General features: G+C 38.1%; 1 protein-coding gene across 5 annotated transcripts in view; it reads left to right on the top strand.

Annotated features, from left to right (window-relative positions):
* rnf111 (ring finger protein 111) overlaps positions 1 to 25519 on the top strand; it is a 62385-nt gene that overhangs the window by 11566 nt on the left and 25300 nt on the right. For 4 of the 5 annotated variants that reach the window (XM_005168925.6, XM_005168924.6, XM_001922673.9 and 1 more), the window contains exons 2-3: positions 8074 to 9060; positions 16541 to 16667. In XM_005168925.6, the coding sequence (XP_005168982.2) occupies positions 8157 to 9060; positions 16541 to 16667 (1031 nt within the window). In that variant the 5' untranslated portion in view covers positions 8074 to 8156. 5 annotated transcript variants of the gene reach the window in all.

The following is a 25519-nucleotide window of genomic DNA, read 5'->3' as shown; positions in this document are numbered from 1 at the left end:
TAGACATCCTGCGGCACGAATTGCACGAGGGGCGAATGGCGCGGCGCGAATTGAGCGTTTTGCGAATTTGACGCGAGTTGCTTGAGTTCGAAAGTCTGAACTTCAGCGGACATTCGCGCCGTGTTAACCAATCAGGAGCTTGTTCTTGTGGGGTTGTGATTGTGACGTACACCTGTTGTTGGAGTCCCGGGGGAAATCCTCCAGCCGACACCGACAAAAAGTTCATCAAACTGGGCTGGGCTCAGTCAGAAGCACCGCTGAAAGCCTCCATCATTCAGGCTAAGTTTCTGGAGGAGTTTATGAGCTCACTGGACTCAGACACTGCCCTAAACGTATGAACGCTGTTTTTCAGCCTTCATAAAGCACATAAACAGTTATTTTCTCTATAAAATCCATGTTAGCCATTTAGCTATGAAGCTAGAGTCACCGGGCAGACAGAAGCCCTGCCCATCACGCAAAACCGCGTCTGTGCAGAAGTGAATTTGATGCGCGAATGAAGCAGGGTTTGATGCGCGAATGAAGCGGGGTTTGACGCGTGAATGAAGTGAGTAAACTCAAATGTTCACGCGCGAATGGCGCGATTTATCCACGCGTTCCGCGTCTGGTTTGATCGCAGCATTAGGGTTCCCAGAAAACCATAAAGCGCAGTTAATTTCACTTTTATCTTATGCTCTGTTGTGTTTATGAATGTTTTTAATTGATTATAATTTATGCAAAGGCACTGCACAGAAAAAGACATCCCAATCTATTTAAATCAGGGGTCCCCAAACCTTTTCTATGAAGGGCTAACAATCAAACTTGCTGTGGGTCGAAGGTAAATATAGTGTACTGCACTGTAAAAAATGCAGGGTTCCACACAATTCGTGTCCCCACACAAATTTATTAGATGGATTAAACATAAAACATTTGTTATCCCAAAAAATATAAAGCACAGTGCTTTACGATGTATTGACGATGCTTTTCATACACAATTTTATATTTTAATTCACAGTACAAGAACTATTGTATACAATTTATTATTTTAAATACATTTTATATGCTTCTGTAATAAAATCTTGTCCTTTAATACAAGCAGTCAGATATATGAACTGTACCTTTAATTTTACCTGTTCAAAGAAAACTCTTTTTGAATGCATTAAACAAAGCTCAAGTATATGCACAGAACAACATGAGCATTTAAAGTAAATAATGTAAATATTATCCCGCATGCCTTTCGAACATTGTCGAGCGAGTTGTTAAAGTTGTTATTATTGGTTACGCACTCAACAGAAAGGACTGCAATTGGCTCTAACCCGCTGGCGCTGTTAACGGATAAGTGACACTGATAAAGGGACGTGGCGATCCCAGCTGATGCATGGTAAACGTGGAGGAGAAAACTTGCTCTGCTGACACACTCATGTTTGGATCCCCAAGTATCGCTATAACAGTTCAGAGGAGAGGAAATGTTACCTCATGCCAGCAGGACAAAGCGTGAGGGAGAGAGAGAAATGGGAGTTTACTTTCATTTTCTCCATAGCATTGAAATGGAGGCTTCTGCTGTAACTTCAGTGTCAGTGGATGACTGTCCAGCAAAGACACGTAGTGAATTGTGCAGAGTTTATGCCTTTTTAATTGCTGCCTTTCGCCAACCTCACCATATTATTGTACTGCGACATGGCGCATATGAGGTAAATGACGTCTGTACATAATAAATGGTTGTGATCTATTACTGAACTGATGCTGATTTGTCCACGTCTGCATCGCCGTGCACCGAAGAAACGATTAATTTTAACACCCCTAACATTTTAGGATTTCTAAAGGGTCCAAAAATCGACACCAGATGTGTGTCTAATATAAAATAATATATTTAATCTATTTTTCTTTTTTCCCCTTTTTAAAAGCCGATAATTTCATGCATTTTGCACCCCTCTCTGTATTATGTTGGCTGATCTGTCTGGTTTTCAACTAGGTCCGCTAAATGAGGTCATGGGGGCGGGTACTTTCATTATTATTGCTATAGCTGTTGCTCACCTCTGCTCGTGTTCAAACCAAAATATCAGCGCGGATCGAACAAAGAACGGCGCGGTTTTTCACATGGCAGGTTTTTACGTCCATCACACATGTTGAGATCGAGTTTATCGACTTGATGAGGGAATATGTCTTGACAATCCAGACGTGACTTATCAGACTAATGGAACAAGTATAATCCTACATGACTTCACTCTTTAACAGACAGTCAAGCAGGTCGCACACCAGAAGTGCCGCGACATGGCGTGCACATGACAGTTTAAACTATCACACACCAGACGCACACATTCGCATGATATTTAACATGAAACTAACTAGATGGCGCTCTGTGGCGCGGCTGAAATATGAACTGCGTCCTGAATCATGGCTTGGCGGCGCTGGTGTGTGTATAGAAACCTGTTTAGAATTCTAATATCCGTGGTGCTGCGCGTCACTGAGCAGCGCTTCTGGTGTGCGACCTGCTTCATACAGAGAGTGAACCAAAGCGCATTGGTGCCATTATAATGTATACATTTTTTTTTTTTTTAAAATCGCGATTTCTCGATTTAATATAAAATTAAATTGTCGTCAAAACGTAAATTCAAATTAAACGAAAAAATTGCCCAGCCCTACTAGTGGGTTACATTTTTATTGCTTTTATGTACATCAGGCCACTGCATCTGGTAGACTGCACTGAGTGAGTTTTGTCACAGTGTTGATATTTAAAGTACTGAATGTCTTTGTGGCTGGGTCATGTATTTTATCCAGAAACAGCAATGTTGGATTCAGATTGGATCAGATCGGTAACAATTCTTTTTATATGCACGTCTTTCCATTAACGTTACTTCCTACCGTAAGAAAGTTGTGGTGTGGTATGACGTGATGTGTGCTGGTTTAAATAGGGTCTGATGCTAATACTTGAATGAGAGCCCTGAATTATGCTATTTTTTTATTTTTGCGTGGGTCTGTTTTTGTTTTATTTCGCTGAGTTCACTGCTCGCTGCCATGTTGTTTGTGTGTTTCTATGGCAAATGTGGGGGGAATACGGGAACCCAGACAGGCGCATTGCATGTGTTAGAGTGAAAAACTATTTTCATTAAAACAAATCTATGTTAACTACACATTTAAGTTGATAAAATCGATTTATCACCCAGCTCCCATACTTGGGCCACAGGTCCTGCTATTGCTTGTGGTGAAGGCTGAGCTACTCAACATAGATATACACGGTGATCCTTGGGGAAAAAATTAAAACAGTCCCCTATAATCCCCCATCTTCTGAAATCTGTATCCACCTTGGCGTCATGAGGCACTGCCGCAATGGGCCCCTCTGGGGCTTCCTCATATGGAAGTGCTGTGGCGCACTTTGTTGCATGGCACAGTGGTACATCACACGTTGACAGGATCAGCCTCAGAGGAGCCTTGGAGAGCAGTCTAACTCAAGGATGTGAATGAACACAGTTTGAGTTCTTTTTTTGGATGGAGTGAAGAGTGAATATTGTGCTATGGCACAAAGAGTTACCATAGGCTTTGTGAGTCACTAAATAGAGTAAATATTTTTAGTTATGCAAAAAAAAAAAAAAAGCCGTCACTCTGTTCTCATGGTGCATGAGTGTTGCCTTGTCATGGGCCGGTATAAGATTCTGCCAGTATGATAAGCTTGTATAAAAATATCCCTGTATTTTTGTAAAATATGTTCTTTTTGGGTAAAAAAACAACTTTTCCTCCATTGAACACTTTTTTTTTTCAATAAACATTTAAAATATTGTGGAACAGTAAACATGTCAGGCTAAATAATTCAAATAAATACTCGACTTCTATCTTCATGAGATTCAAAAACACTGATTTCTTTACCACCTGTAAAGGCATCTTTGGAAATCTTTCTTTTCTTTGGATATGAAGAAAGCACTGCACTGTTCAGGTCTATAGCAAAATTGGTGCATAAGTGATTTGTTTATCAGATGTTTCCTGAATTGTGGGCTGACCAGGAGCTTTTGATGTGGATGGTGTTTTCTGCTGGAGATACTGTTGTCCTAAAAATAAAACAGTCATAAACACATACCATATAAACGATATAACATAACATTTTGAGGATTTTAAAACCTTGACTTTTCCATACCGTGGTAAATCTTAAAACCAGTTATTGCCCCATGCCTGTTCTTGATACTAATTGTTTAGCAGGGTATTTTTGTAATAAACATTTTAAGCTTTGTTGGTAATATGCATATTAAAGAGGTAATTCACCCAAAAATGAAACTTCTGTCATTTACTTGTACTCAAGTGGTTTCCAATTTTTATGCATTACTACCTTCTATTAAACACAAAAAAGATATTCTGAAAGCCTCTGAACATAGTTCCCACTTTGGAAGTCAGTCAACAATAAGGACTGGCCGATGGCCCGGGGCCAGCGTGTGAGATGCTCGGGACAGTAGACAGGATCCTTACTGGCCTGATCGGGCCATTGGTGCCTTGTTGCTAAAGTTTAATTTGCCTGTGACTATTTGTCAATTGCGTGCAAATACAGATTTAGAATTGAGAAACAGTTTGTATTTTCAAGCCTTCAAATGCTACCCTTTCGGTTCTTCTTATCTGATTGGATGTTGTGAGCACATTATTAGTACAGCGAAGAGACAGCAACATGGCGGTAACATCAAATGATGATGCTAAAGGAAAACGTTTGTTTCTATCGTCTTGGAAGCAGACATATACGAGGGTACACCACAACAAGAAAAAATTAAGTGATCTTTTGTACAGTTTGCCGTCAGTTTGGCAGGTCTTTAGCCCTCTTTTGTTTCAAAACACTTTGAATTTTGCTCATTGCACATTTATTAAAATGTTTTAAATATTTAAATTCTATATTGCAAACATTTTGACACGTTTTTTTTTTTTTTTCGTGGCTAAGAAATAGCTATTAACTTTTTTTGGTGGGGCCAGTGAAAATATTGGCATTCAGGTTTCTTCAGAATATCTTTTTTTTGTGTTTAACAGAAGGTAGAAATGCATAAAGATTTGAAACCATTCGAGGGTGAGAGAATGGTGAGTAATGTCTTTAAGTCATCCATAGCGGTCTAATGATAATAAACCCTGAAATGGTTTGATAGATACTTCATTCAATCCAAAGGGAAAGTGTTTTTAGATCATTTCATATGCACGAAAAATCTTAAGTGTTTGTCGTCAGACAGAATTCACTCCAAAATAAAGACTATATTCCTTGTGAAACAGATGGCTGCTTTCATAATTTAAAGGTAAGCGAACTCTGGGCCCTGCAGTGGCTGCTGTGAAGCGGTTGGGGCATGGTGCCACTCTGGGTACTGAGATGTTAATTAGGGAAGGCTGAAGAAATGTTAGAGCGTAATGGGATTCTGGTGAATGGAAGAGTGATCGGAAACATGGTGAGATTTCGATTAAAGAGGGAAAGATGGTTGTGAGATGAGAATAAAAGAGGTAATGAATGAAATGCCTGAATTGGTAGATTTTCATAATGAGAGGAGGAAGAGGCTTTGTGGACGTTGGTAATCATTGTGAACATTATGGGCAGTGATGGATAAATACCCATTATGCAAGCAAGCGGGAACTTAATTTGAGAGGGATTTAATTAGGTTGCTTCAGCCCAAATAACTGCATTATATAAGGATTAAGATTGAGGGGCTCTTCATATACACCTGTATTGAATATCACCATTTTATGCAAAACAGCAAACAGCTGTCTGCTATTAGCCTCATATTGTGTTAGAGACGTGGGCTGCTCTTGTCCTTTGTTGTTATCATAAGAATAATAGAAAACTGGGAGAGTGTGGGAAATTATGACCCCTAGCACCATTATCCCATGCATGGTAGATTTATGTGTGTAGTCTTTTGCAGGAGGTATTAACCAGCTCCTGAAATGTGTGCAGTTGCTCGTTTCTGTCTGTGGTGCAAGAGATGACCTTTCTTTAGTCACCATTTCCTTGCTTTTATTACAGCGTGAACAAGAGCTGCCAGGATAACAGTCCTGTCTGACTCATGTTTGTCCAGAAATGGCTGGTAAACCAACTAAGTCGGGCTTAAATTTTGATTTGGAGACATAGTTGACTGCTTCTGAGATGCATTTACATATTACCTTTATACAGAAATACATGTGTAAAAATAATAGGGGTGTCGAAATTAATTGTTTCTTTGGTGCACAACAATATAGATGGGGACAATTCTGTATTGGTTCAGTAATAGATCATAACTGTTTATTACATACTGACGTCATATAAGTGCTTTATTGTGGTAGCTTACCATGGCGAGAAAGGCAAGCGTGAGTTATTTAAACACTCCAACTACTTAAAAACGCAAAACTCTGCACAATTCACTGCTTGTGTGTTTGCTGGACAGTCTTTCACTGACACTGAAGTTACAGCAGATGCCGTGTTTTTCTGTTATGGGAAAATGAAAAACTTCATTTCTCTCTCTTCCTCACCCTTTGACCTGCTGGCGTGAGGTAACGTTTCCTCTCCTCTCGGCTGTTCGGCGATACTTGTGGATACAGACAAGAGCACTTGTCTTCAGAACGAGTTTTCTCCTTATGTTGTATCGTGGATCAGCCACTTATTCGTTTATCAGTGTCACTTATTGGTGAACAGAGCCAGAGCATTAGAGCCAATTGTAGACCTTTAAGCGCATGACCAATCATAGGACTGTAAGAACTTGCACGTCAATGCTCAGAAATCGAGCAGCATATTTACATTTTGTTTATTTGCTATAAATTCTCATGTTGTTTTGTGCATGTACTTGAGTTTTTAAAGGTACTGTATATATAAGACTGTTTGCATTAACCCTTTAACTGCCCAACCAAGATAAAAATGTTTGGATTGCATTTCTTAACTCCTAATGTCAGTAGTTAACACCATCGATGCATTTTTTTTTTTTTCAACACATCCCATAATTTCTAAAAAATATCAGCCTCTACCAAATAGTTGATATGTGGGTTTTTGGTAAAATTACCGGACTTAATACATATACTATGAAAAATCTGAAAATATGAAGTTGAAGACCAATTTATTAAAAAAATATTCAAAATAAAATATTTAACAAATAAAATAAAATAAAAGTATTCCGTAAAACATTTTAGATTCTCTTTTAACAGGTTTTCTCTTTTTTATTTTATTTTATTTTTTTACAATAAAACCAAGTGTAGTAGCGCAACAGGATGTTTGTTTGATTTAAAAAAAATACAAACAATTTATGTATATATTTTTACATTTTAATACAAGAATTGTTGCACTGTGAAGTAAAATATAAAATTGTGTATAGAAAGCATCTTCAATGCACCGAGATATTGAGTTGAACCGAATCAATGGCATGATAGTCATAAACAAACCAAACCGTGGTCAGTGTAGTTTTATAGCTCAAAAAAATAACTAAATTTTTGTAAATCCACTTCATATGCAAAACAATTTTATTTATTTCAGCATTAGAGAAAAAAGTATGTTGTCCAAGTTTGGTTTGAGTGTATGTGCGGTGGTCTACAATGGGATCACCTGTTTATTTACCTTTTTGTTTGTCTGTTTATTAGGGGTGTAACGATATTCAAAATGTACAAAAAAGTGGTACTCTCAATACTCATAGCGAACCGAGGTAATTCCCTTTTGTCCGAGTCCCTTCAATAGATGGATGGATGGATGGATGTATGGATAAATGATGGATAGTGTATTGACATTTTAGAACATTCCAAATGTAGCCTACTGTATGGTAGCATCAAGTGTTTATTTCTGATGATTCTGCTGTGGAGATAATTCTTTTTAGTTTTCTTAGATCAGCTGACTGCACTAATTACAACAGGTAAAGCCAGTCAATAAAGTTTAATTATTGCTGTTATTAAGTCTAGTGTTCAATAACATTGCTGGTGCCACAGCACAACCGCTGCCCCCTTAGCAAACTGAACCGAATAGTACCATGGGTCCGATATTGTAAACCGAATTGAACCATGGCATTCCATACCTAATACCTAAGGCATTACATACCTAATTTTTATAGAAATTTGCCTTGGTTTATTCTTCATGTAATCTGTTTCCTTCTTTTTGTCAACCATGTTCTCATTTTGTGCATGTTTTTCTGTGTCTTCCAGTTGTAGGATTGCTGATTCTCCAATGGAACCGTAGGATTCAGCATATTCAGCCTTAGTGGCACTTTGTTGTGGGTTAAGTCGCCATGAAGAGTGAGATTTCGGCTGATGCACGACGTAAGCAAGAGCCCCTGAAGGGGCCTCTGGCTAACCCCGAACCCATGGAGACGGCTAAGAGCTTCCCTGCTGAGATGGAGGTGATCGGCAAGGCAGGAAGTGACTTCACTTCTCCATTGTGTGCTGAGACCAGGCATCGGCCCTCTCGAGATGCTGGAGGTCGTAGAGACTGTGACAGGGGCTTGTCGGGGCGCAAAAAGCGCAAGAGCCAGCAGCCTGGACCCTCGTATTGTTCTTTGAAGGAAGCGCCAATGAGTGAGGCCACCCTTACTCCACCCCGACACAGGCCCATGCTTTTAGAGACACGTAGCGAGGATGAGAGGAACCCTGAGTCCTCGTTGAGTGACTGTGCGTCTTCGCCCTCCTCCAGCCTTCGATTTGGTGACTCGGACACTCTTAGTTCAGATGAGGATGGCATGCCAATGACCGTTAGACAGCAGCTCAAAGCTCACGGTGCGGCCTCCACTGGCAGCACAGGGAGCAGCACAGGTACGGCAGTAGGCATTCGGCCGCTGCTCGCTCGGACTCGTGCCAGCAGGTCGCACAAGTGGGCGCGACTCGAGCCTGATAGCAATCATGTGAAACGTCCATGTCTCGGCTCGCGCAGGCCATTGCACAGGAAGCGTTTTGTGAAGGGTGGGGCAGGGGGCGTGACCCAGCGGACTCCAAAACAGAAGGAGCGATTGCTGCTGCAAAGGAAGAAGCGAGAGGTGATTGCACGAAAGAAATACGCCCTCTTGCATAGTACTAGCAGCTCCAGTGAGGAGATGACCTCTGATGACTCCTCTCCTTCTTCCACTGAGGCAGAGCATGAACTGTATGTGGATGTTAACAGCAGTAGCAGCCAAGCCAGTACTGCGGCTGTGGCATCAGGTAAATCCGCTATTTATTATTTTATTTTTCCCAGTCACCGCAACTTATTGTTTTTAAATGAAGTATACAGATACGGAGAGCTCACAGTTTGTCCTTGTGGTGACTACTTTGCTTTGAATGAGAGTGCTTGTATTCTTTCAAATGACTTTGAATTTTTCCTTGTTTGCATTAAGAAAAGTTGGATTAAAACTATATACTGACACAATTCAGCAACGATCATGAACCCACCAATAGTTTCAAGCAACTGAACTGGTCAAGGCTGTTATTGTAATTGTGAAGAAAAACATACTCTATTCCCCAATCAGCATCCAGGACTGGAACCATTGTTTTTTTTGTTTATATAGCAGAGGTGGGTACTCGTGGTGAATAACTCAAGTTGCAAATTTGAAAGAGACCTAGCATCCAAAAATCACTTTTACATGTTGCTTGAACACTAATGTGTGTCCAAAGTGTGCATAAACAGCCAGCCTATAAAGGTCAAATCCACCCTCTTTTTTTTATAAGCTCCCTAAATAAGAAGCAGTGTCTGAAATTATGCTGTTTTAGATTTCGCCCCTAATCTGACGTCAAAAGCTGAGGTCAAGACAAATGTTAATCTGTCCTGTTAACATGGATCTGAATTCAAGAGAGAATGTTACTTTCATGTTCTGAGGCAGGGGTGTCCAAACTCGGTCCTGGAGGGCCAGTGTCCTGCAAAGTTTGGTTCCAACCCCAACCAGACACACCTGGGCTAGCTAATCAAGCTCTTACTTGGCTTTCTAGAAACTTCCATGCAGGGGTGCGTTTCCCAAACAACGTTGTGACTTTCGGCTGAGCTATCATAGCACGATGCATCATTTAGGAAAAGCACTATGTATTTATTAGTAAATAAAAAAAAATCACTCCTAAAATAATATTAATAATTATAATGATGATGACGATGATGGTTATTATTATTGTTTTTAGTAGTAGGATATTGTTTTATTTATTTATTTATTTTTGAAAAGTCTACTTTTATAGTTTGACACATGCAAGCCACTGCAGAAATGTTATAATTAACAGGCCCTTGTCAGATACAGTGCAGATACTTAATAAATAACCTATTTATTATTACTATAAATTAATACATTAACAAAGGCTATATATTTTGTTTTCACAAGCTTTGGAAATGTACCATAAATTCCACTTTAAAACAATGTCACCTATAGCTTTCGCCATGAGCCACAGCTGTGTTCAATATGGCATCAATGTTTTCAAAGTGCACTGCGAATAGAGCGCAATTGTAAACCTAAAGATTGCTAAAACTGAACTGTAAAAATACTTTAAAAGCAAATGACACATACGAGAGATGACTTTAATGCTTAAAAAATCATTCCATGTTAAAATGTTAGAATGTTCTAAACGAATAGGGCGTAGGGGGGATAACTGGGAATAGAACACAGTCAGGAACTATGTTTCTAATTACAGCTCCAGAGGTTTAGTTGCAAGAATAGTTTGCGACGCAGTTTGTGAATGTTCGTTGAAACGATGGATTTGGGAAACGTCAAATTAATGAACCATATTTGTAATGACAGAACTTGCGACCTTAGTTGGTTAACGGTGGTTTTCGGAAACGCACCCCAGGTCTGTTCAAGCAAGTTGAAGCTAGAATCTGTTGGACATCGGCCCTCCAGAACCGAGTTTGGACACCCTGTTCTAAGGCATAACTGCATAAATACTTATCAAGTAAAGCACATCGACATATTTATTGTATATAATTTAGTTCCACCGTTCAGACGGCAAACTTTATTTGCACATCGTAACTTTCACAGGTTCAAAATGATGAGGCAATTCGCATATCTCAACTGTTTGTTCTCTTCAACCCCTGCGATTGATTTATTTATTAAATAACAAAAACATTTGTTTAAATTCATAAAGGCATACACAGTGTACTTGGGTGCTTAGCATGTGTATGTGCTAATTACCCTTATTACAGAATTGTTGTAGTACATAGAAGCTTGCCCTGTTTCTCCATTTGAAGTTCCAGACTTAACTGCAAAAAATACTATTTATATATTTTTATCTAAAATATTGCATATATGTGAATGGCCCTTTAAGTAGCAAATTAACTCATTGGAGTGAGTGTACACAATTTGTCTTTGTAAATAATTTATTTTGCATTTGTGATATTCAGTAAAGTTTGAGATATAAAAAAAATTAGCCCATGTTCGCATGCGTTTCCTATGGGTGCTCCGGTTTCCCCCACAGTCCAAAGATATGTGCTATGATTAAAATCCAAAATATTGTAATATTTGAACATATTAAAGTATAGTATAACTTTTTTACATGTACATTTGATCAGATACATTTTGCCATGATGAGCATCTTTCAGGAATATTAAAGTCGTTACTGACTCAACTTTGCTGCATGCGGTCTCCGTCTGAAAACAGAAACGGCACAGCAGGAGATCAATTGTGCATTTTTGCTTCTGCTTCTGTCCTTGATTATATTTTTCATAAACATTCGAATTGAGTTGTATGTTGTTGAAGTAAGCAAGTTTCACCTCCCCCTTTAAAGGGTGGGGATATAAACAGCTACATTCTCAAACACATTAGCAAAACTTCAAATACTTTTCTCATTTTGTTTCAAGCATTCAAAATTAATACTAAAAGTAGTAATGCTACTAAAAAAATAAAGGCTTGTTTATTGGTCAAAACTGTGCATATTTTAAGAGATTTATGTTGTAGCTGTTTCTTTTGTTTTTGAGGGATGGCTACAGCCGTCAGCATCATTCTGTGCTTGTGCAAGTCATTCTGTGCGTGTTACAGAATGTTTGAATTTCCTGTTGAGCAACAGCAAGTCCTCACCCAGCCCTCTCAATGCTCTCTCTACCGTTCACACATTCCCTTCTCACGGAGATCTACACCACTCAATTGAATATACATACATCGGCTGATAAAACCACAGAAATGTGTTAATATCTGTAGCTAGCAGTGCATCAGCAAAGAACCTGCCATACATAACTAGTGGTCTAGTGCTTCATCTGATTTTTCTTTTTCTTGCTGTTCCTCAACCTTGCCACTCACTCATACCAGCATGTTTTCATGCGTACATGTGATTAGTCTGTCATGACACTCAAATGTACTAATAGCTTCCTAAAAATGCAGATCATATCACTGAGATGATGCCTCGTTGTTAGAAATCTTTATATATATATATATATATATATATATATATATATATATATATATATATATATATATATATATATATATATATATATATATATATTATTATTATTTTTATTATTATTATTTTTTGTTAGTTATAGGTTGTGATTATCGACTGTATAAAATGTGTTATTAGCTGCCTTTTCCAACGATTGGTGAAACACCTTTATCCTTGCATAAGAAAACAGAATATCAGTTCTCATATCAATTGTTTAAGTTAGCTCCCTAAACCTAATGAGGAGTTACTTGGAAAATCTGTGAATTTCCTTGGAAATTACTGGATGAGATCAGAGTAGCTCTTCAGCCCCCCAGATGTTTCCGTACTTTTTCGATGCTCACATTAGTTATTCTGGAGAAGCACTGCTGTAACATTAGTTCTAAGGGTGTAACGGTACAAATTACAGCTCAGTCTGGACCTTGGTTTTAAAATGAAAATTTAGTGTGTTTACAATGGGGTAACACAAAAAGATGAAACTGTTTTAAAATCCACTCAAGTCATTTTAAATTTATTTGTATAGCACTTTTCACAATAATTATTGTTTCAAAGTAGCTTACAAAAGGGGCACATTATTTTGTTACAATCAGAATCAGAAAAAATAAGGAGTTGTGTATAGAGTGGATATTATATATAAGCATAGCTAACCTGTAGTTTTATAGTATAAAATGTCCTTCCATTATTTAATTAATGACAAAATTTTATACAAAGCATATATGTCGCAAAACTTATATCATACAGCAGCTCACAGTTTTTTTTAGCAATATATAAAAATTTATCGATGAATAATTTTGCCTGAATCTGCCTATAAAATTATATTCAGTGTGCGCACAGAAATTTTGTACATCTAAAGGCTTGTGTACAGTGGGACGATTTTCAGTTTTGATTGATAGTGACATATTGCTGCTGTTTAAGGACTCAAGCACAGATAACCACGAATGCTGACCAAGATGTCATTTTTACTGGTGGGGGTAGTAAAAAAAAAAAGCATCATAATTCTTTTTCAAACAATTCTAAATCGATTCTCAGATCTTCAGAATTGCTTCAGTATTCACATTAGATTGCAGGTGTGAGTCTGCGTGAGCACAAGCCCTAAACAGACTTTTTTGGGGGGGAAATAAGTACAGTTTGTTCTTCTTGCTGTTTGTAATTGCATTTTTTTTACATTCAGAGCTTGTGCTTGTTCATCCTAAAAAATTTTTTTAAATAAAATAAACAGTACTGTCATACAGAGATTACGTTCTCCTAAAACAAAAAGCATAGAATCTCAAATTCAAATTCAACATCAAAACCATAAAACAAAAATGTATATGCCTAATAGTAAAAAAATTAAGTTTTATTTTATTTGAAAGAAACAATGTGGGATTTCTTTTCATGTTTATTACTATGTAATTATATTTGCAGTCTAATATAAAAATATGCCAAGCAATTGAAAATAACGTAAATTGGCTGAAGGGTTTAATTGCAGAGCTTCAATTTTCTCAGCATCTCCATTGCTGTTATCAGATGCTTTCTTAACTTCTGTTTTCTATACTATTGTAATTTTAATTGCAGGTTTGGTTTGCTATTGAAAGGAAAACATGCAGCACTTTTTAAAATGTTCATCTGTCATTCAATTGGATGTTTGTTAACAGAATGTTTCTGTGCAATTATTTCAAACTACTACTTGCACCTAAGCGAAGAAAACATTTTGGGCCTGTAGAATTCTGCTCTTTCAATCATGCTACTAAATGAACACTTTTGTTGCTGTAATTTTCATTAGCATATAGTCTATTTACCCACTGGTTAACAGAGACATCACAAATTCTTTTCCACACATTTGCAGAATTCAAACTCTATAGTTCATTTTCTGTATCTGTAGTAGGTCAGGTTTGAACCCTTAATATACGGCTTCATGTTTCCTCCTGTAAGTTGTAGTTGTGTTTGGTAGTGTCTAGTGTGATCATTTCTTGTGGGCAGCATAGGGAACATGGTAAGAGCAGGGTGCTAAGCAGCAGCACTCAGTGGGACAGCCAACCCTAACAACAGACCCCAGAGAATGGTGATGCATCTCCTGAGCCACGAGCTTCTGCCTCGGTGCACAAACATGCCTAACACAGATAGTATAACACAACAACCTTGCAATCCTGGCATACAATTTTTTTTACCATATTGGATTCAGTATATAGTACAGTTGTGTTTCTTAATTCAAGATGAATTGTTCGAAGTTGTTTTAAGTGCAACTTCTATAAAACTGCTACAAATCTGACAGGTATGCTGGTGTTATAAACTTAAGCTAAATATGTCCTGCATTTTATTTTTGATAAAAATGCATAGCGATCACATAATCATTGAATTTCAGTCATTTTTCTTTCATGTATTTCGAGATGCAATTTTGGAGCTGTTGAAAATGGAGCTTATGTACAAGTTGTTTGTCAGTCGCACTGAGATGTGTACCAGCTATGCTTGCTAGCTTTATTTTGCACACACCCTGGCCTCTTGACACCATATCCAGGCAGAGGCTGAGTTAAAGAAGGAATGAGAAGTCAAGCAGGAGAGCCAATCAGAAGAGAGATAAGTGATTGTACTACAGAAGCCTGTGCCGGCACACTGCAAAGCACATCTTTGACTGACCTACATTTAGTTCCCCAGCACACACACACACACACACCCGCACACCCGCCTGAAGCATTGGTTGGCTCCACTGCTGCACCAAACCATCATCAATTAAACAGCTGTAGCTACTGAGACTGATATTGCTTCTGCTACTAGTAATGCCTAGTGTATCTTTCTGAAGCACAAGTGACACTTCAAAAGTACAGTCTTAAGATGACCACAGATCGCTTTGATGGTAGCGTTTATACACTTCTCATCATAAAAACAGCAGGGGTAATGTTAAATATTCAAATAGTGAAGATGCATGTTGGTTCTACTTTAGAAATCGCAAACGTTTACCCTAGGAGCCCTTTGCTTATTCGAGAAGCTAGATGTTTTGGTGACGACAAACATCATCAGCCTGAGTTTTGATGATTTTCAGTGGACACAAATTAAAGCTATGACCTTTCCATTTTGGTTGTTATGGTGTTACCTGTATGATGCTTTGAAATTTTAAATGAACAGCAGGGACAATTATCTTCTCTATCTGGTGCAACCACTTACCATTGTCACAATTAAACATGTGGTTTCAAAAATTAGGGTTTACTACACTCTGCTTTTTCTGCAAATGTTCAATGTTTAATGGTGCACTCACACCTGTCTCAATTAAGACATTTGCTTTGGAATCTGAATAATATGTCAAGATATATGTGAACACATTAATGCGATTTGCAATCAGCCCACTTGTAGATGACATCTGGAGCTGTTACCTTGTTATAAGTAAGCAGTGTATGTAAACATTAATCCAGTTACTTTGTGTCCATGTCAAGTTAATTCAAACAGGTTAACCATTATGTTTGATTTCATAAATTGGAATTATTTAATTCAGATTTATACAAAATTGCTTAGGAAACATGGCCAATGCATGATAAGTACATTGTGTGATAATGAAATAATGTATACATTTTATTAAATTGACATTTATTTATTACATTTTTTATGATTTATTAAAAAATGTTTAAATGTTCAGAAGAAAACATGTCTGAACAACTGTCAAGAAGTACATAAAACACTGTCAAATCTTTGATTCTTGCTCAATTTGTGACCCACTGTGCAAAAAAGCAGCAATAGCTCTGTGGAGCTGTTGTCTACCCATTCTGATTGATGAGCAGAAACCCACAACAAACCTGTTCTCTCTGAACAATGGGATGACTGTACATTTTTTTCAGTTTTAGAAATATTCACTACTGAAATCAAATCAAAAAGAAAAGAAAGTCTAACGATTTCATTCTTGTTTTAAAGCAAATTATGAAAGTTATTTCAGAGTTACCACCAATCAATTTTTCACACTGACTGGGCCATTTTATAATAAATATACTGTATAGCTACGGTGGGCTAAGATATATAAATTGGATGAAATTACGCATGGGCTGGTATAAGATCTTGACTATATGAAAACCTCGGATAAAAATATCACAGTTTCGCAGTATTGTGATTACATCTCTCAAAAAAGAGAAAAGTTTTTTTTAAATGTCTCTGTAAAAAAACAACTACTTTTTATTTCTTTTTAAGTTAATTTCTTTACAGTTAGTAATATTTAGTTCAAATTTAAATAAAACATTATTGTAATTGCTCACAGTACGGGCTCTTGTATGTTTGCTCTAAGCAAATTTTTTTTTTCCTGTGCTGGAATGTTAGCATTAATTAGCCTAATTTCCTTCAGGTGTCTTGGATGAGGACGTGGTTGTGATTGAAGCAACTCCTGCTCCTGCAGTGCCTGCCAGTGAGGAGATCAATGTCACCTCCACAGACAGTGAAGTGGAGATCGTAACCGTTGGAGATGCCTTCAGGTGAGATTTTTCTTGAGTATCTTATTGTAGTTTTAAACAAATATTGAACTATGAATGGTGTCCTTTCTGAACTAGATTCATATGGCATTATAGAAATTAATCCGAATTTCACTATATGTCCCCATTGAGAAGCTGTTGTTACCCCAGTCTAGATGAGAGGGCACATCTGGGCTTAGACATGAAGCTGGCAGTCTCCAGTAGAGCTGAAGATCTTTGCACGAACCCAACGGGTTTGATTGGGTTCGGGTTTAATTTCTATCATTTTATATGGAGTCAGGCCGGGCTTGGCTTGCGCAGTAAATGAACAGTCATGTGATGCATTTCGATTAGTGCGAAAAAGTAAATCGTTTGTTACAACATTAAATTCCCTCCCTGCAAAGGTGAAACAAAAAATGACGGAGAAGTCAAAAAGAACGAATTTTGACTGTGGTCAGCCCAGCCATTAGTTCAGAAAGAACCTGTCATTCTAGCCGCAAAGGTATTTTGGCGGTCACTCATACTCTGCGTGTTACGGAAGAGCGCTAATCAGCACAGCAAGCTGACAGGGAAGATGACGAGGCCACTCGCTACATTGAAACTGCTGTCATGGAAAATTAAATGGATGTTCTTGGTTGGTTAAATATGAACAAACAATCCTACCCAAAAGTTGCTAAATTAGCCAGATTAGAACTATGCATCTCGGACTGTAGCAGCAGCAGCAGTGAAAGGGTGTTCAGTGCTGTTGGACCCACCATCCTGAGCGCAGGACTGCGCAAAAGCCATTTACAGTGGATTCAGTAATGTTCCTCCACAAAAAACACATAGCCTAATTGGTGTGTAAAGGTTTTTTTTAATTATAAATGAATTCTAATTAAACCAAAAAATCCTAATGTAGACAGTATACAGGCTATTGTTGGCATTAGGCTATTCTTTTAATATTCAGCTTCACGTTCACCTTAATGCCAGATTGTGAAGAGAAGTGGCGAAACAAATCTCGCAGAGCCTTTATCTTTATTTTGTTATTGCCAGATTAAAAATTTATTTTACTTTAATTTTTTAGGAAAGCTTTATTTTTATTGGTGTGTTGGCCAATTTAAAGGCTAAGTGTATACCTAGGCCTTTTTAGAGTGCTGAGATGTTACAATAAATTAACTAATAAATTAAAACTAATAAATTATGTTAAAAATATAGCCTAAATGACTCTTGTGATAAATGATTCTTGAAAAAAGGCAAAAGAGATGTGTGCGTGCGCACATTTGAAATATGTCGTGCTATAAACGAGTTCGGGCTTTATAAAGCTGTCAATCAAAATTTACCTGTCGGGCTCGGGCCCTATCAGGCCTAATTTTTATGGCCCGGTTACAGCTCTAGTTTCCAGTGTTATGAAGGCATTCCACTGAGCATCCTGCTGTTAGTGTGCACTTTAGGGATGAGCCCCATATCAGAAAGTGCGCCATATATCTGTGCACCAAAACCAAACAAGAGTTTTCATGGTTCCCTAATGTTTTTTGACCTGCGGGATGTTCTCACATTCTTGTGAAAGGGAGTTTAGTACAATGCCTCTCATTGAGTGTTGTAAAGATTTCTGTTGAGTTCACAGAAAAGCAGAGACTTTGCTTGTAGATTTGATTTTCGATTTTCTGCATACCATATTCATTTAATAAACACTACAGCCTCCAGTATTTTGGCTGGGTTTGCCCAAACCATGTCAAACGGTGCTCTCAGCAGGCCTTCCTTACAAATCTGATAGAAGCTCTAAACTCAATCATATCTGATATGGTTTTGTCCGAACTGCGCCCCTTCTTCCCGTTGCTTGATTTGGTTTCAGTGGCCCGCTTCTCTCCTAATTGTTATTGAGGGGTCTGTTCCTGAGCTGAGAATCATTGCTTTATTCTATTACTTTTTTAACTGCTGCCAGAAATAGCGGCGGCCACCTCCACCACACGCCTGCCAGCAAAGTCATTCAGTCGAGCCCATTGAATACTGAACTTTCGTCATCGTGGGCTGTGTGTTGGAGGTTGATCAGTGGTGTGGTTGCCTTTCTCTGGGTTTGCCGAGACGTAGAGTTGGATGAGTTACTCCTCAGGCTGTTTATTCACTGGTGCATGTTTGCATGTTTTATTCTGTAGTGTTCACGGAAGCCCATAAAACCTCTGTGACAGCACGAATGAGGTGAAACACAAGTTTTCACAGTCAATCCAGCCCAGAGGGATGTTTATTTAACATGCACACAAAGATAAATAAGTGATTTCTTTGGTTGCCTGCTGCCTAGCTTTGATGCCTGCTGGTCCATTTAGTCGAGGTTGAGGATGCGCTGCTCAGAAAAACATAATACTGTGAACTGCAACAAGTGGCTTTGTTTTTTTTTTCCACAGTGTTGATTCTCATCCCACAATGTTTTTTTTTCCATTCAAAGGTTTTAGACTTTGTATTTAACATTTTAAGGAAAGTGAATGTAATCCCATGGTGCATTATGGAATGCATTTTTGAATCAAAAACAATGGAGGAATAGTTTTGATTTACAAATGCTGATTTTGTGAAATAAAACAATATATGTCACTTTATAAAATTAGTCTGAGTTGTAAGGACACTTACTTAAAAGGCACCTAGTTTACCCCTTTTTAAAGATTTAATATTAATATTATGGTTCTTCTGAGTGTGCGAGTTTAGGTTCAGTTCAAAACACAATTCAGATTTTTTTTACTATAATGTGTTAAAAAGTGTCATTTTGGGGGTGTGTTCACAGGTCGCTGTTTTAGGGGTGAGTTTCTTTACATAAAAATTAGTTTTGACTTCCCGCCCAACGTAACAAGGGGGCGGAACCTAGACCTTCTCATGTTTTGTGTTTGGCAGCAGCTGTGTCACGTGACGCTGCGCATTGCCTAGTGGTGCTTCTGGTGTGCGACCTGCAGGCAAGTTTTTTTTTTTTATTTCCAAAGGAGACACGCACGTGAGGGAACGCATTCACACTTTCCAGATGCACCTAGTTAGGATCACAGGGAGCTTCTTTGACCGCCAGAAATGCAAACGGCTAAAGTTTAAGGTAGAAGCAATAAAAAGTACACATGTTTGCAAAGCCACCTAAAGTTACAAACAATAATTCCAATTAGAGCGATCATGCATTGAATGTTGATCTTGTGTTGAGCCAAATGAGCCTTGCATCTAAAAATAGAGCAAAGGTGTTCCTTTAGTGACATCGCTTTGACTCACACGCTGAAAATGGCGGATGTGAAACAACAAACTTAGGATATGGTGATGCTGCCTGTCAATTAATATTGGTGGGCGGGGGGACCGCACTCCTACGTCAAGTTGCGGTCTTAGAAAAACCGCTCCAATTGGTCCACTGTTTTTATGTTGTTTAATTAAAAAAAAGGACTGGGTGTGTTAAATCACCCCAATATGACGGTATATACACTACCTACTCACTTGTCTGTCCAAACAGCTAAAAAAGTAGATTTTTCCGCATAGGTGCCCTTTAAGACTCTTGCTTAAAGGAATATTTGAAAAAAAAATGCTCTGAATTAATTTTTTTCTGAAATGATGCTAGATTTAGGCAATTTTTCTTCTTTTTGGAAAAAGATTTTTAGCTAAAACTATGGTCCTTGGAAGTTCATTAAATGCAAGTCATCAGCTATATAGAATTAGATTGGTTTCAAGTAAAATGCACGAAACTTTTGCAAAAACAAACACAAATTAATTAAAATTAACATCCATAACTCCTTATGATTTATTGAATTGGATCATTTGAACCAGTTAAAAAGGTTTGCGTATCCATCGGAACCAAATTGTCTTGAGACTTCGGGCCTCATTCATTTGATATTTTGCAATAAATTATTCTTATTTTATTATTTTTATTTTTGATACCCAAGCTCTTACTAATCAAGGTTTTATAAGGTGTTCTCAAAACTTCCTCGTAGGTGTGTTGATGGAAGTTGGAGCTAAACTCTGCAGGACATCGTGCCCCAGCACCAAGTTTGGGAACCCCTGTCATAAACACTTTTTGTAGAGCATTTAATTTCTAGCTGTTTAACTGGGTTACAGTCCGTACTCATAATTTTAAGAAAACGTAGCATAAGTAAACAACAGCCAAAGTTATTATTAAGTTATTACTTATTAAGATAAAGTAATCAGCAAAACAATGCACACAACAAGAAATTGGGAGCCCAACAACATATGAAAATAACCAAACAAGGATAAAGCAGGTTGGGACTCCCCACTTCAGACAAAAGTCAAAAAAGAAAGTACAAAGGGGAATGAGTGAGAGAGTGATTTGTTTTTCAAATGTTTCCTAAATCATGGGCTGAACACGAGCTTTTATTGTGCAGGGTCCTTTTTTGATGAAGACGCTTTTGTCCTGAACAAGCTAAAAAAAAATAATTGTAAAAAAAAAACTTACATATAATGTAGGAATGCTAACAGAAAATTTCAGTGGTTTTAAAACCTTGACTATTCCAAACCACGGTAAACCTTGAAACCGTTTGCCTAATAACAATGCATGCCATAAATGAAGTAAATCGTAGATTAAACCAGCAGTGTAAAGTTACAGTATATACTGCTAATGATACGGTTAGCACTATACTAGTTTTCTGTTCTGAACCTGTCTGATGTTTGAGGCTTGTGTGACTCATGTTCTCCACTGGTTAAAGTCACATGTCTGGGATGCCAATGCTCGCTCTGTCCCTACAGGTGGTGAGGGCTGTGTTTGGTTTCTGTGCCCCGCCTGCCTGCCATGTGCTTGTGTTTGGGTGTTGAAGCACATCCTGCTGGAGAAGCTCGAGGAAGACTGACTTTCTTTCTTGGTATTAGGTTGCCCAGTTATTAAGTAGTGTATTATTATTATTTTCCAATTATATTTTCCCTCTTCCCGTTGCACATTTTTCCCTGCATCAGTAAGATCATCGTGCTCATTTATTTTCCTAAAGGTCATGCGGACTATTATCCGTCTTCAAACAACAGCACTGGAATGCAGCTGAAATCATGTGGTCCTGTCGTTATATGGCGGAGAGCAAGAGAAAGAGAGATATTGTGCTGGAATGTGGACTTGTGTGTTTGCGACTGAATGTTGATCTGCAGGCTGTGTTTCTGCTGTAGACTGTGCTGTGGTTTGGATTGGACTTTAGTGAAGGGGGAGGGAACGGCTTTACAGCTCAGGAAAACATCACGTGGCCAAGGTCAGAGGAAAATGGGGGTCTTTTGTAAATGCATGTTTGAGCAGAGTGAATATGTTTAGTTTGCATTTGCTGTTAGCTGTTAGAGAGAAACAGCAGTGAAGTGGTTTATTCCGAACACTTTGTGTGTGTGTGTTTGTGATTTGAGTGCTACCTCTCTAATGGCCATAACATCTGTGTTGAAAATTGACAATTAGAAGTATCAAGTGTATAATAATCTTACTATTGTTCATTTAAAAAGATTGCTGCTCTTGTAATTATTCAGTGGGGATGTCTTTTTTATACTATCTGTATCAGTAACCTTACATGGAGTGAATTTGCTTGTTTTTTTTTAATGGCCCATCTTTTTAAATTACCTACAACTTTATGCGCAGAATTGTAATTGGATAATATTGTATACAATTTTAATATTGATAATTTTTCATTTATTTACCTTAACAAGACGATAATTAATTGTTCTTTGGGATTCAACAGACATAGTCAGATTCTTTGGGAATTTTAATAAAAAATGCATAATCAAAAACATCTGTTAGGGCTTAAACCATTGGTCTCTATTATCGATGACGCTAGCAAGAAAATGTCTCCATTACAGTGCTAGGCAGCAACAACAGGATTAAGGAGCCGGTCACACCGAACGTGCTTTTACATTCCAAAAATGCGAGGTGCACCTCACTGCCTTTTTTTGAAAAAGAAAGAAAAAAAAGAAGAGTGGTGCTCTTTTTTTGTCGCTAGGCACCGACTGAATCAGCTGGCTATTGTGCGCGAGTGTTGCTGTTGATATTGGTATAATTTTAATATTTAATGATATTGGTGTGAGTTTAATATTTAATAATATTTTGATAATCAAGATTTGTGAGTCACACCAAAGAGCTTAGAATGACCAAGAGGCGACAGTCAATAGAACCTTCCATTGCAACAGCCCCGGATTCCACCATTTTGGAGTGAAAGGGGTTGGCTGACCATTGACTCTTAATGCTGTAGCGATGCCTAGCAGCTCCTTTGTTTTTTATTTATTTATTTAAAAAGCAAAATAAAGCTGAAATACAACCTGAGTGACGTCAATACAACATTACCACAATTATCTGCACTTTTAATAGTTTATTTTACTGATTTATTATATGCTGTTGTTCAATTGGAATTTTCATTCCAAAATGGCCGCCACGCCATCTAGTGGCTGTTTCCCAAATCGCACTAGAGTGTCGCCTCTTGATGATTCTATGCGCTTTGGTCACACAGCACTGGATAACCCAAAACGGCGAACACAAGTCTCTTTTCTACCTTTAAAAGTCTCCGTAGTCGTTTTGACAACACAAACACTGCTGTCACCTCAACGAAAACTCCGCCTCTGCTTTTATTTTATTGCACAATGAAAAAGACATGACTGACGTAACGCACTTTTTCTGGTCAGAGTTGAATTTTTTTCAACTGCGAGCACACAGCGCACAATGACTAAAACGTGAGGCGCAGCAGGTGCTTAAAACGCAAAGCGTTCGGGGTGCATAAGCAGCACGCTAAACGCTCACGGCCGTTAGTAAATCATTCAAAAAGGCACCTCAATGCAAAAAGTGCGTTCAGTGAGATCAGCCCCAAATGCTGTAAATTTTATTGTTTGCTTATGTTAAAGTTCATTCTATCACTATTCTATCATTATTATTTCTCACGTTTATTAGGGCTGCATGATATTGTAAATATCTAACATTGCTTTATTTTTTCTTCTGCAATATACGTTGCATTAAGAATACAATTTGACTAGATAAGTTAAATAACTGTTTGGAAAGAACTTTTAATTTTATATTGTTTGGGATGATTAAATGTGCATAAAATATAATAAACAATCTACACGATTAATTTAATAAAGTAAAAAATACAAATAAAAAAACAGTTTTTTTTTTGTTGTTTTCCGAGGAGTCGAGCTGTATTCAGGTATAGAGTAGTTAAATAATCAAATGTAAAAAAATACTGCATAGTCTTATAGTCTTACTGCATAGTCTTAATTTTATAAAGAATTCAGTAAGATTATTCATTTTTCAAATTTACAAAAAGTAAAATGTATTATGCCTGAAAACTTTTAAAACCCTCCAACAGTCACATGCCTTAAAAAAACACTTGTAAAATTATAAATTATAGTCCAGACTGAACATTGCATATACTCTTGATGTGACTATTAAGAATGATCACCTATGCATTCTTTATTATTCAACTTTGCGCAAAAGCTTGATGATCAAACCCTAGTGATTAACCAATCTCTTGTCGAATATTGATTTGTTGTATCCCCACCCCTAACACCTACATGAATCTGGATAAACTAGCAACCTAACAAATCTATTAGTCCGTTAGTGGATGACTGGCTGACCGTAAACATATTTTGTAGAACACTCGGCTATGAAATATGTCTCGCTTCGTAGCTCTTCATGCAGTGCTAATGTAGGGCAACAGGGTTCATTTGACATTCTGGTGTTTTATTTTTTCTTCTTACCCTCCTCTTAACATATTCCATGCTTTTGCTCTCCCCTTGTTCTGTTTTCCTCTCCTCCCTTCCTCTAGTCTAAGCTCATGCCTATGGAAAGCATTTCCAGGAACTGAATGTGTGTTATGTAGCGAGAGTGGTCTCATTTAATCTTCCCCATCTCCCCGAGGTGCCTGGGCTTGCAGCAGAATGCTGAGAGTGTTTCTCGGCTGGAGGAGGGGCTCTGGGTGTCTAAGGTCAGCTGGATGAGCAATGAAGCTCTTCCATTCAAAGATCCTTTGTTTATAGTACGTATGGAGACTTATCAGGGTGAGAAATTGTATAGATAGTCAGACTAATAATTGAAGGGAGGGTAGGGGGGTATTTAGTGGAACCTACAATATGCTCAAGCATCTGTGGCATTCGCTTACAGTATATGTCTGCATGTTCTCATTGTGCATTTTATAAACAATCTCTGTCGGTCTGTTCAAATGATGTTGTTGTCTTGGCTGAATGTGTTTCTGTGGCCCTGAAAGAGAGATGCTATCCAAGGCTTGTGCACGGTCACTTGTTTGCCACTCAAATGACTGTGGTTCACCCTTCCCCCATCATATCACTGTAGACTGTCTTTAAATGCAGAAGCCTGCAAAACTCGGCAGACGTCTTCCCACACACACAGGCATCCTGAGGCTTTTGACACATTTTGCATGGACTTCTGTTGTGTTGTTTTGCTTAAAGAAATTGCTGGCTGGGTGTAAAGAAAACCTATGGGAAGAAAAAAAAAAAATGTCAAGACTTCCTTTCATATTCTGCACAGGGCTCCTCTTCTGACCTTTATACCGGCTTTAGAAACATGCTAGTGCTAATCCTGCCCACTGTAAGCTGATGTGAGAAGAAGGAAGATGAATTCCAACTGTGTGTTTTCAAACAGGGCTCTGTGGACAAATACCTAAAATGCCTTAAATTCTAATATAATCCTACTTCCTCTCCCTCCCGGCTACCATCCTGTCAGTTCCTGTGTTTACAGAGCCCATCCCAACCATAGACTCAAAATGCCACGCTGGTGTAATTTACAAAATAATCCCAGGCCTGTTTGTGGGTAATTAGAGGCAGGTCTCAGGTGATTCCTCTGGCTCTGCCTGTGATTCTGCCAATTAAAGAGCAATGTCACACACAGCCTCAGGTGTCCTGAGCTCTCATGTCCGATTCCACTCTCTCAAAGCTTCCTGAAGAATATGTATCTTATATACTTTGGGTAT

This window comes from Danio rerio, chromosome 7 (genome assembly GCF_049306965.1).
Source record: "Danio rerio strain Tuebingen ecotype United States chromosome 7, GRCz12tu, whole genome shotgun sequence".
Taxonomy (NCBI): Eukaryota; Metazoa; Chordata; class Actinopteri; order Cypriniformes; family Danionidae; genus Danio; species Danio rerio.
Note: the sequence above shows the minus strand (reverse complement) of the source record. Positions and strands in the feature narration are given on the sequence as shown.